This window comes from Micropterus salmoides, unplaced genomic scaffold (assembly GCF_014851395.1).
Source record: "Micropterus salmoides isolate LMB-PRFRI ecotype aquatic unplaced genomic scaffold, ASM1485139v1 Ms_hic_scaffold_6, whole genome shotgun sequence".
Lineage (NCBI taxonomy): Eukaryota > Metazoa > Chordata > Actinopteri > Centrarchiformes > Centrarchidae > Micropterus > Micropterus salmoides.
Genome location: NW_024044348.1, coordinates 32,943,330 through 32,956,335, shown reverse-complemented (window position 1 = coordinate 32,956,335; position 13,006 = coordinate 32,943,330). Strand labels below are relative to the sequence as shown.

General features: G+C 40.7%; 1 protein-coding gene across 8 annotated transcripts in view; it reads right to left on the bottom strand.

Annotated features, from left to right (window-relative positions):
* LOC119890616 (A-kinase anchor protein 13) overlaps positions 1–13,006 on the bottom strand; it is a 102,040-nt gene that overhangs the window by 4,581 nt on the left and 84,453 nt on the right. For 3 of the 8 annotated variants that reach the window (XM_038701959.1, XM_038701956.1, XM_038701963.1), the window contains 12 exons: positions 10,990–11,238; positions 10,751–10,827; positions 9,206–9,387; positions 8,325–8,407; positions 8,014–8,202; positions 6,551–6,697; positions 5,679–5,752; positions 4,815–4,859; positions 3,749–3,799; positions 3,234–3,506; positions 2,560–2,742; positions 1,811–2,099 (listed from right to left, as the gene is read on the bottom strand). In XM_038701959.1, coding sequence (XP_038557887.1) covers positions 1,811–2,099; positions 2,560–2,742; positions 3,234–3,506; positions 3,749–3,799; positions 4,815–4,859; positions 5,679–5,752; positions 6,551–6,697; positions 8,014–8,202; positions 8,325–8,407; positions 9,206–9,387; positions 10,751–10,827; positions 10,990–11,238 — 1,842 coding nt within the window. The remainder of the gene's footprint in view (positions 1–1,810; positions 2,100–2,559; positions 2,743–3,233; positions 3,507–3,748; positions 3,800–4,814; positions 4,860–5,678; positions 5,753–6,550; positions 6,698–8,013; positions 8,203–8,324; positions 8,408–9,205; positions 9,388–10,750; positions 10,828–10,989; positions 11,239–13,006) is intronic. The other 5 variants (XM_038701957.1, XM_038701964.1, XM_038701960.1 and 2 more) reach the window with 4 other exon arrangements.

Below are 13,006 nucleotides of genomic sequence, written 5' to 3'. Positions count from 1 at the left end.
GCAACACAGTGGTGTAGTCTACGTGACACGCATGTATACGCCGTATACCCACTAGGAACGGACAAAGATTTCCATATACCCACTTAAAAAAGTGAGCAGAGCAAAGCATAACTACACTATTCTTTTAGTGTTTTCGTAAGCCTGCCCTTAATCTCCTGCCCCTCCCTCCGGGTGACACCGCAGCTGCAGCAGATGACACGAACATTAAAGTTACAGAAACTAGAGAAAACGAGCCAGATGTGGCCAATGCTATCATAACGTTACCTGGTGAGTGAGAGTAGCATATACGTTATCATTAACGGAACTGTAACTGCATTGTTGGTATACTGAATTGCATCTAGAACTAGTTAACTTAACTAACGTTAAGGTGGAGGATCAATGAATGCGGTATACTGTGTGTGTACACTGTAGTAGAAGTAGCAGCTCCTGGATGCTTGCTCATGCATTTAAGCTGATACAGTAGGCTACATAACATAAGTTTGACAATGGTTTTGGAAGATAAGTGTGCTTGAGATGATGTGGACCACTTTTTGTGTCCTCACTGTTAATAATATTCTGTGATGAATGAGTTGTGCTGATAGAACTGCACATAGGCCTATTACTGCTACTGATAAGCCTCAGCTTTCCATTGTTGTTAATAATAGTTGCAACTTACACTCTTAAATGTGTATTGAAAATTGCCAGCTGATAAAACCTGTGCTCCAGAGACTAGATTCATATAAAATCTAAGGCTTCATGTAGCTCCTAACTGTCTGAGTTAGATGGTGATTAACACTAAACATTAGAAAATCAGTCTATTCTCCCCACCTGCATAGGTGTCATTTACACTGGGGATGCTGGGGACATGCCCCCACCACTTTTTGAAAGCTTGCAACAAGAAATGTTAAATAACAAATGTGCTATGAGAATGTTTTTTTGGCACAATAAGAAAAAATACTTTCAAAACAATTCACTGCTTACTGCATTAAATTCAATTATAGTTTAATTTATTCTGAATATTATTGTCACCTGCCACCTGAATTTTGTGTTCCACCATAAATTGGCGCAGAAAATGTCTCCAGAATGCAGGAAATTGAGTGTTTAATGCTCAAATTCTTCTGGGGGAAGAACCCTGTATCGTATATTTTCATCACTGAATAATTCTTTAAATAGTATTAAAATATCTTCTAGTCTTGTTCTCGTGACCCCAATATTCTGTATTGTAACGTCTTGTATGCTAAGTGTTTTGTCACAACTCTAATCTGAGCCCTTAAATGTCCCCACCACTTTTCAGTGGTGATGCCCTTGCCCACTTGTAACTGTCATTGGCTGTAAAAGTCTTTGCAGTGTTGATAACACACAGCCTAAGCAGTCCTTCAGAATGCTCTCTATTACATGTACATGCATACTGTATGTATTAGTGAGTTTAGTGGTGCTTATGGGACACCGCTCTGGGACGGGTAAGTATGAGGCTGGGAGGGAAAAATCACAGTACACTCACTACAGAAAAACTAGACTACACCACTGCCGCAACATGAAAAAAACAATGGGGAACCTTAAAAGTTTGCACTCAAACATGGGTTATATTTGTCTTTCTGAAAACAACTGAAGACATGAGGTATTCATTTGTCCAACCATCCATTTCATCCATTTGTCTGTCCAATGCTGTCCTCTTTCCATTATCCATCCAACCACACATTTACCTGTACATCCGCCTATTTGAAGTGTCCTTGACAAAAACACTCAAATCCAACATGCTGACTCACTGTAGACACTGTATAATTAAACTAAATGTAAATCCATCCCCTCCCTCCTGTTCAACATTCTCTACCTGCTGTCTGTGCGCTCCCTCCTTTTCCCTTCTTCTTTTTCTTCTCCTTCTCTTTCCCCTCTTTGTTCTTGTTCTTGGTTAGCTGCAGCAGGCTCTTTGACATCTGTTTGTTGGCTTCACTACCCTTGAGGGTGGGGTTAATGGAGGATGAGGTAAAGGGATTGAGGCCTTTTCCTTTGGGCTTAGACCGCTGGGGCTGCAGCCTCGGCAGGGAGGAGGAGAGCTCCAGTGGGTCCAACTCCAGAGACTGGGAGCTGCCGGGGAACTGGGATTCATCCGAGGAGGCCCTCTAGAAGGAAAGGATGGAGGTAAGACATATGTACAGCTGTTATCTACATCTGCATATGAATATGTATGAAACGTGCGTATTGCAATGTTTATCAAGAAGAAAAGATTAACATAACTATTTCGAGAAAATTGTTTAACGGTGGAAAATTAAAAAAACATATCTACATTTTCAGGTTTTGGCATAAAAGCCTGAAAATATAACTCTATTGTTTGGACTGCATTGCAGCACTGTTGCCAAGAGCTTTTCTAAATTCACTTTCAAGAGGACCCAGGTTCAAGCCTCCAATGCAAGCATCCATAAACACAGACCCTTCTGAAGTGTCATTGAGCAAAACACTGAATCCCTCCCAGCTCACAGAGTGTTCCCCTGTAGCCAAGGGGCAGCACAGAGGCAATTTTCCTATGGGGGGCAACAGATCATGTTATCATTATTGTTATGATTTTGAAGCGCCCCTGCTCACCTCAGCTAGACGAAGCTCCTCCATTTTTTCTAAATGCCGCTGCACGGCCTCCCTGTCCCTCTCCAGTTTCCTCTGGGCGTCTCTCAGCCTCTCCAGGTCTTTCTGGTACTCCTCCTTCTTACTCTGAAGCTCCTGCTTCTCCTCCTCCAGCTCCTTGTGTTGCTTCAAGACCTCCTCCTCCTGCAGTAGTTTGGAAGTGCATTGACGGATTTATTGAAATGTTACAGTATTTTTTCATAATGCTATGAGAGGGGCATAACATTACCAAAAAAAACCAAATTACAATTATGAATAAGAAAATCATTAACATTTTAAAATTTTATAATTGACAGGCTCCAGCCTCTAAGGTGAAGTTCACAAGTCATAAGGAAATTCTAAAGCAAACATCTGAGTTAGCTGGCTTAGTGACCTATCTTTAGCCACTAAACTAAACCTTTCTACCACTACTGCTGTGTCTTTGCATCCGCCTCAGTTTTAATTTGACCTTACAGCTTTAACATCAGTGAAACTAAACTTTAAAAGACTGGAATTTTCAGTCAAATGGACATTTTTAACGGCAGCCTGCCATCACTGCAGGAAACCCTGAATATACTGTATACTGTATATATCATATCATATATGTATTTATCAGGTAAATACTCTACAAGGTAGATTATTACAGCATAAAACCATACCTGTACATTCACCAGCACCTCCCTTTCAGTCAGCTGCTGTTCCCTCAGCTCCCACTCCTTTTCCCTTCTCCTCTTCTCCTCAGCATGAGCTGTCTGCTGTCTCTGCAGGGATGCCAGCTCCTGCCGCTGCTTCTCCAGGCTGCGCTGCTTCTCCTGTTCAATCAGTGAGCTGGGCCTTGAGGACGGCCGCGATAAAGACGTGCAGGAGGAGGAGCGCTCGCTCAGGGCCTGCCGCTGATCCTCTATGAAACTGTCCTGCTGAACCACCACCGCCTGGGATAGAACAATCAGAGACGCAGGGCAGATTGATTAGGTCAAACACATCACTCTTGGTATTTTCTTAAAGCTGTTCTTTTGCCTGTCTTTATGGATATGCACCTTTTTCAAATCATATTTTCCTCTTAGTTTCACAAAAGAAGTGATGTTTACAAACTCACAATGACAACTAAAAGCTTCACAGAGTTGCATCATTTCAATTCTGATATGGAGTTAACATTGTATGGAAGCCATGTTACCTGCAGAGTGCTGAGCAGGAGGTGCAGATTGGAGACGCTGTGGAGAACCTGCTGATGGAAATGAAAGATCACTGAGTGTCTTGTAAACTCAGAACACCTGTCTGTCGTGTCTTGTTGTGAACTTTTCTGTTGCATGGAGAAAATGTCTGTTTGATGTTGTCTTGCTTATTGCTGCACTTGACTTTGCTTGTTAAAATGCACCATGGATGGTGGGAGTGCTTCATTTTAAACGTTGACTTTAAACGTGGATTTCATGTAATATGAAAGACTCTTAGATAAAGCCATCATTAAACCAACTTGAGTTTACAATGATATGACCTTTTCTCCATTTAATCACTGACAAAGAGACAAGGCGACTGAGCTTTCAGCTGTCACAATGCTTACTAGGACACAAAATACTCCACTTAATGATCACTGGCAACTGCAGCAAAAACAGCACTGAACACACACAGAACATCTGCAGAAAGACGGTGAATGAATATGAATGCAGAAGTGTTTGAATGAATCTGTGTCCCTGCTTCATTTCAGAATTTCTATGCAAGTTGATTTATAGAACCTTTAATAAAATATCTTCACAACTTTTGGATGGAATGCCACTAAAATATATCCATGGTACTCAGAGGATCACATACATAATTTGGCAGTTCTGACTTTTACTCTAGAGCACCAGGAAGTCAAGGGTTTCATTTGATTGGTGAAATATCTCAACTTCTATGAGACGGATTAGTCAACAACATTGTGCAGACATTCATGGTCAGCCAGAGGTTTTGCAATCACCTGATTCGTTTAAACTTAACATTTAGCTCAAACCACTGCTGAAACTATGGATGGCTTTTTTAGACTATGACTATCACTAACATGGTACTTTGATCCATTTTGGTTTTAATTTCTTAGTTAAGTGTAATGCTACTGACTAATACCAGTAATACACATTTCTATATTGCAATAATGACTATTTTCAGCTTATACATTTATTGACGCTGATAAAGATGATGGTAACATTGTTTTGACAGTTTCCATGTAAGCAGCAGCTCTAACTGAGTTAGAGACAGGAAGTCAGTGTTACCTCACTGTTCCTCTTCAGCAGCAGCAGCGGGTTGGCGTTTCCTCCCTGCACACAAACACAAACAATAACTACTGCACAGCCAGAACAGAGTAATGCACTCACATACATGCTTCTTTCAGTGTGTCTCATCGTGTGTGTGCAGTTTGTGTACATGCTTACTGTCCTGTGTATATGGCAGTGTGAATGTGATTATAGCCATACACGTGGGTACGCTGTAAAATCTAATTGTATCTAAGTATGATTATGTACAGTTGATAGAGTAAAACTGCAGTCTTTCAGCTGTATTTTAAATAACGATTGTTTAAATGAAACGTAACTAGAAGGCCTGCATAAACTTCTACAAACACTCCCTTGTTTTACTGCTGAACCCCCCCTTTGAACTCTATGCCATGGGTGAAATGTTAATAAAAATCAATTCTACTGCTCTTTTGTTCATATTGTAATATAAACAAGGAATGGCCCGGTGTCAAGTTGGTTCAGAGACTAAAAAATGCTTTAAACAGTGTACTACTGTAGCTTGGCTCCACTAAACATTCAAGAAACAATTCTGTACAGTCCAGCTTCTGGATATCTGCAGGATAAATGACTACAAAGTGCAGAGCTACAATAGCAGCTGCTAAACACAGCCCATTCATTTCCATCCGCTATTGAATTGTTACACAACTGATGGTTGCCCTTAGCAACGGGACGTAGCAGGAGTCAAGAGGCTAATTCACTGGAGGGAGAGGAGCTGCTAAATTCATCTTAATGGTATTGTTAATGTTGGAGGACAAATGCGCCCTCACACATGGCCTCAGGTTCTGACTGAGGCGTGGGGGCGTAGCGGCTTCAGAGTCAAGAATAATTGGCTGTTGAGATGCCGACCTTCTTTAAAACACTGTCAGACTCCGTCCTGCGCAGATCTCCTGCTGTATCCTCGCTCTCATCTCTGTCTCCACCTGACATAAAGGGAAACCACAGGAGAAAAGAATGAACCAGGCGTCAAGGATTACACATTCAGGTCCACTAAAAGAGAACATTTCAGTTTTTAATACATTTTTAATACAGTAATGTCACATGTTGAAAATGTGCCTTTAAAACAAGCTTATGTTTAACATTTTTGGAGTGGATATACGAATCATTTGGTCAGTATATGGTGTTTTTGATACTGCACAGGTGTCCAGTACAATTCATATCAAGCAACAAAATGCACATTATGAACTTATGAACACTAACCAATAAAGCAGTGTAAGAACTGCAGGTCGTGGGGGACTGGAGCCTATATATATATATATATATATATAAAAAACATCACCCTGACAAAAACATTCTGTGGTGCCATTTTTCCAATATCTGCAACACTGACAGTAGAGTAGTCCCACTCTGAGCTTGCACGGCAACAGTTCAGAGGTATTGCCACAGGCCACGTCTCCCTCAGGAAGCATCAGCGCTGCTGTCCAAGTCTCCATCTAAAGTGTTTTATCTAACTGCACTGAACAGGGGTATTGTGGGAAGTGCTAGTTGTGGTGTTATGACCACTAAAAATCAGTTTTAGGATGAAACGTGAAATATTTTACTTTTCAACCCTGGGCTGGGCAGTGTCACCACACATTTGCTGTTCAGTCGTTCAGTCGAAGCAGTTATCTGCACCAGCAGGTAGGGGTGTCTTTGACAATTACAAGCTTCAAACATGTATTCTGGCTTGGCCAGTCTGCACAATTTATCCCTAAAAGAACAAGTTGCAGCAAAAGACCTACTCTTACTGCTGTGCATCTGGTGACTGTCGAAGCCTCCGAAGGTCTCGGCTCGACGGGGCAAACACACCGGCCCTGCGCCTCCTCCATCTTGGACGCTGGCCATCGCCCCACCCAGGCTGCCATTGACCAGCGCCTGTAACGTCTCCACTGTCACACACACACACACACACACACACACACGTCAGTAAGTGATTTATCCTGGCTAATTGTGTTACAGTTCAGCTCTGCACTCATGAAGCCATCCAGCCACTTCTGTTGCCAACCTGTACTGGCTCCTGTTGCTAGGCAACCATTGACAACCTGTTTGAACCACAGACCTCTTTAACTACAAGTTTAAATATCTTTACCATCTGAAATGATGTACAAGACATATACAGCATTATCCACATTTGTACTTGTAGCCCACACAGCACTGTGACTTTTCCAGTGAAAACAAGGAGAAAAAAAGCTGCTGAATGACATTACTACTGATAATTATAAATCTTATTTTTGTCTCCTAGTAAACTGTCTAGTAAAGTAAATCCAGTAAATCTTTCATAATCTGAATATTATCTGATTCACCAACATAAAATGGTTTAAGAATACTATTAGACACACTCAGGCTTGAAATACTGCAGCAGTTTTGTTTTTATCTGCTAACATTTTACATACCCACTTGTTTAAATTGAAAGTGAACTTAATGTGCAGATAACGTGGTGTGCTCCTCTGTCTTCCTCCACATTTCATTCTCTCTTTGTCATAATATACAGTTTCTCTCTCAGTTTACTTCTCACTTCATGCTGCTTTTGTTTCATACACATTTGATGAACGAGGCTGCAAAGCACCAAACAGAGCTGAAATAAAATCTTAAAACATAATCTGACTCCTTTCATGTCCTTTCATCCTATACATTCCTTAAAATCATCCCAAAATGCAAACCCGTTCTCCCTCAAACCTCTGCTCTCTCAAGCTATGTTAAGATCCAACTATCAAGACAATTATCTTTCAAGTATCTCAGATAAAAGGTGAATTATTAGGCGTGTGCTCATCTGATGGATTTCAGGTTCAGATTTACATATAAATCAGATACATGCCACAAATGCATTAGTACTTGTTAAATATCAGATATGTGTCCAAATGGAACTTTTCCACACGCACACTCAAACCTAGGTGGAAGAAGAAATTTCTCAAAATTGTATTGTGAATGAAGATGGCTGTAAATGGCAAATAGTGCCCGTAAAACTGTACAAAAACTTAAGTTTTTCTTTACAAATATTAAGTCTTCCTCACAGCCATCTTTCTGTATGGTGATGATGGCACTCTGCATGGAAGTAGAGTAAAACTCAGACACTGTGTTTGTCTAGAGGTTTTCTTCACATTATTTGGGAGTAGAGTGGGGTGCAGAGGAAGAGACGTGAGTTTTCATCTGTGTGACTTAATACTTTCAGCAAATACATAATAAACACTCTGTTTGCCTGCCTTACCTTCCTGCAGGGCATTCTTCATGATGGATGCCCCCCTGGGCGGCTCCAAGCTGCAGGTTGACCTGAAGAAAGGCTCGCCCTGCCGGCAGACCTCCTCACCTGGGTTCAAGCCCTCCCACATCCCCCTGAAGAGCTGCACTTTCTCTTCCAGCAGAGACATGATCTCTGTATCCTTCTGCCTCAACAGATCTGACCAGCAGAGATGGACAGGAAGAAAGAGAAAAGGGCCGTGAGGAAAACATTTTGTGCTATTTGGATCAAACTTGTCCCTTTTTTCTTTCACGCAAACGCTCTGAATGTGTTTTTCTCACCTCTCATTTCCTTGGCTTTAGTCTCCAGTTGTCTCTTGTCATCTTCCGTCTCACTGGGAATCCCTTCATCCTCATCCTTCTCCCTGTCCAACCAAGAAAAAAAACAACAAAAAACAAGTGTGATGTGTTACTTTTAAATTTAGTTAAGTAAATTATGTTAAAATTATGTTACAGGTAAAATTTCCACTATTTCACTATTTTCTGACATTTTATAGACTAAACAATTATTTAAATAAGGATGGATGAAAATAATCATTAGCTTCAGTTTTATCTACAACCAATCAGCATGTGTAACATCGACATACATGTTACATCCATATAACACCTTCACTAGACAGGGATTAGACAACCCGAAGAGTTCTAAAAATTCGATTTTGGAAAAGACAGAACATCAGTAAAATTTCGTTTTTGTTTTTATCTCCTCCATTCCTGCCAATAGCCTGATCTCAATTTTGTATTTTGACAAGTCAGACAGGGGGAGAAAGAGAAGGAGTACTAAATCTCCTTCCCACTGGCAGCAGTCGAATAATCCTCTGCTTATAGTGAGCTGCCCTTGAAGCCAATCCAGCATTAGACTGTCCCTGAGTACATCCCATCCCCAGGTAGAGTAGTGCTAATCCTCCTGACAGCAAAGTGCTCTGTCACAGCTTACCGTTTATTACTATCAAGATAACTGGGCTCTAACTCCTTGGTTACAACACACAGGTGAACCCAAAGTTCAGCACTTTGTTCTGCAGTAAAGGTTATGGGTTAAAGTAAATGGGGCAGGTTAGGCTTACACGCTGAGGTAAAACTTTTTTCAGCAGTACTAACATAAATGTGCTAAGTAAGGGGTGGTAAGTAAGTAAAAACTTTAAAACATTTAAATAAATCCCACTTACATGGACTGCATGGCTTCCTGGATGAGCTGCATCCAGGTGTTGCGTTCATCCTTCGAGCTGGCCAATACTTCCATCATCTCTGGCTTCTCGATGCCTGCAGTGATGAGGAAGAGGCCGCGCTCTTCATTGGCGACCTCCCTCACAATCAGTTTCTGAAGGGAGATGACTGTGGAGCGCTGGTCCTACAGGGAGAGGAGAGCGGTCAAAAATGGAGAGGGTTGGAGGAGAATAAAAAAAAGATGACAGTGGGAGGGTCAATGAGGAGAGGGGGAGGAGGGAAGACAAATGTTGAGGATGGCGAGAGGACAGGAAAAGCAGGAACAGAGTGGGTTGAAGCAGGGGGAGGGGAGAGGAGCAGGATAATTATGGTGAGAAGGGAGGAAGCAAAAAGGAAAGCGGGGTAATAAAAGCATGATAGAAACAAGTGCAATGGAGACAGAAGGATAGGATAAGGAGGATTATAGGAAAAGTGAGAAGAAAAAGACGTGGAATAAAACAGAAAGAAGACAAAATGAGATTTGGTTAATGTTATCATCCTCTTAGGCGTCAGCTGACTTCTAGAACCTCACCAGTACATCCTGAAGGCTGTAAAGCACAGTTTAGTGTGTTCACGCCACAAACCCCTGTGTCATTTCTGCTCTACCCAGTAAAACTCTGTTTATTTTAACCATATCCCAAAGTTTTTCCTGTAATCTCTTGAAATTTTTCTTTAAGTCTGGCTTTTTACTATGACTATGCTGTAAAGAAAAATAGGAACAAAAGAGCTGCATTTAAAATTCAAATCAAGTAAAATCGAGTGGGTATCTTTCAAATGTAGTCATTTTGTGTAGAAAATTCTACCTTTGTTTCACTATGCTTCAACTGCAGCTCCACTAAAGAAACTGTCTTTGGAAACAAAAACGTGGAATTTGTACTAAAACATCTAACTCTGACTAACTTGACTAACTCCTAGAATCTCATATTAGCTTATATTACATTTAGCTGTACAGGAATACCTTCTCTCTTCTGTTCAGGTGACTGGCTGCCTGTACTGTTGGGGATCCACAGAACTAAAGCTTATCCCACCACATGTTATTCCTCTTTCCACTGTCAACAGCCTCAATTCAAACATGCCAAGCCTTTTTTAATCATGGATGTGAATATTATGCCACGGGCCTGCCCCTCTTTCATTCCCTCTACTGCGTGTATGTGCCATGCTATGAAACTGTGAGTCCTGTAAACACGGAAAAAGCTACTTAAACCTATATGATTTATCACAGTTAGGTTAGATAGTGAGGGCCAGAACAGCTTTATTAGGTGCAGCTAACTAGCTAGAGGCAGGCAATATTACACAATAGGAAAGCTAAGCAGGCCAGCTAATGTGAAGAGCAACAACAGTGGGATAGGAAAATATGACAACAACATCTCTGGCAGCGCTCATAAGATCTTTATTACTGGAGGGATGGAGGGTAAAATGGAGGGTACAGCAGAAGGAAGGGGGAAGAGAGGAGAATGATGTGAGATATAAAGACAGAAGGAGAGAGAGAGATGACAGCAGGATCCTACCAGCATGGCGAAGACATATTTCTGGTCTTTCTCTTGGAGGAAAACGAAGACATCTGATAGTAGCAGAGCATGGATGTCTGGAGAACAGCCAGGAGAAAAGTAGTTGTGGTTGAATAAGTGAACGTTAAAATACATGAACATATTTTTCACATTACCAAATTTTTACATATTTACAGAGGAAAAGAGAGAATGTGCGGTCAGTTAGTAGGCAGAAAAACAGTCTGTAGGTGTCTCCTTACCCTTTAGCCTTCCCTGGCTGTTCTTCAGCTGCAGCACTCCGTCATGGATAAGCCTCCTCCTCAGAAGATCCTCCCTGGCGAAAATCTGACCATTCTTCAGCATCATGATGGACTTGCTGTCCATGCGGCTATGAAAATCCTTAAGACGGCGTCTTTTCTCGTGCTCGTTCACCTTGCTATCAACCGCAGCGATCACCTCCTTCACCAGCCGAACAGCCTCCGTCAGGTCCTCATAGTCTTCCTCGCTTTCTGTGTTCCACAAGTGACGAGAGAGGTTACACATTAGCGTTAACAAAAGTGTCAGGTTAGATTCAAACCAGAGCATAAAACACTTAACTGAAATTCACTTATAAACATTTTTATACAGGTGCAAAACGAGCAGATGTACCATTGCAGGCCATTATTGTTAGGTAAGACCATTTGGTATTTTAATGGCTCCAAACTAACACACTTTAACCACATGGGTAGAGCGGCACAGCTAAGGAGGTGTTTATTTGCAGTGAAATTCTGGTACCCATTTTGGCATTTAACTGTGCCTGCGTTTCCACTCGCTCAGAAACCTCTTATTGTAAATTGCATTGCAGGCAGTAATGAAAGCCTTTTTATGGTTTTAGTTGGTGGAAATGGACACACACACACCTCTATAAAATCACCTAAACTTCTTTCATGTGTATTGAGTTTTGCCTCTTTCATTTACACATAATCTTTCTCCTACCTGTATAATTTGAGCACACACCAAAATACTATTTATTGCTGCTGAGAATGAGCTGTTCCAAGATTGCACTCGTGGTCCACAACATTTTTAAAACGTATTTGCCACACCCACATTAATCCTTCTTAAAAACAGCTCCACATGTACTTTCCTCAAGCAAGATTTTTGTATCTCAAAAATATACACGGTTCTGCCCATTTATCTTATTCATTTGTATGCAACATTGGCCACACTTTCTGCTCATTAGGTTGATTACAGTAGAAATTCTGAATACATGTTTTTTTTCATATCACTTTCCCTTTTTCTAGAAAAGGTCCATTCAACATACCTTAAGAATGCACACAGATGATTATGTTACTGATTTCAGTTTTTGGCATCTTTAAATGTGTTACGGTCATCAGAGAGCGAGGCGTCAGAAAAGGTGAAAAGAAAAAGGAAACTCTGAATTCATTTGTTTCTGTTGCTGATGAGCATATCAGAGCACTGAACTTCTCACTTGCCAATCAAACGGTGTGACCCATACTGCACTGACTTTTTCCTTAAAGTCCCTGAAAGTTTCAAATGAATATTTCTCTATAACATTAAAGATTTATGACTAAATAAGCAACACCTTTCACAATAAAAGTTTAGGTATTATTTATTAAGCGTTAAAAAAGTTTAAACTCAGCTGCTTCATCAGAACTGTGCGGGTTCTGTTTGACCAAATTAATTAAATTAATTTGATTCCGATGTTGCTTAAGTGTGATTGTTGCACAGAAATCCATCGCATTTGTTAAACTGGCGGCCACTAAAAATAAGAAAAAACAGCACAGACAGAAACCTCTCATGTGAAATTATCAGCTAAATGTATGCTTATGTAGGACCAGCATAATAAGATCAGTGAGAAAAGGGTTTTCAGAATCTTTAAAGAAATACATTAACATCTTGGGAAATGCATTTATTTACTTTCTTGTCAAGAGCTAGATGAGATGACTGATACCTAGGTAGAGGTTCACTCGCTGTAAATGAACATAAAAATTAGCGTTTATTTGAAAATACTGTGATTCTTTCCTCAACAATCACACAAGATTACGAGAAACAAGGAGGACATGAATTCATTTTAAAGTAGAACTGCAAAGAAGAAAAGCCCCAGAGTCAATGAGTCTCTGATATGCCTCTTGTGTATTTAGTACTTGGGTTTTGGACTGAAAATGTAATATTTTCCCTCAAAGTGCAATATGTTCCTCCTGTGGTTGTTGTACTTCAGTGCTCCAGAGCACCAAAATACTACCTCTAACTTGAGAGTGTGCTGTGTTATTTCTACTC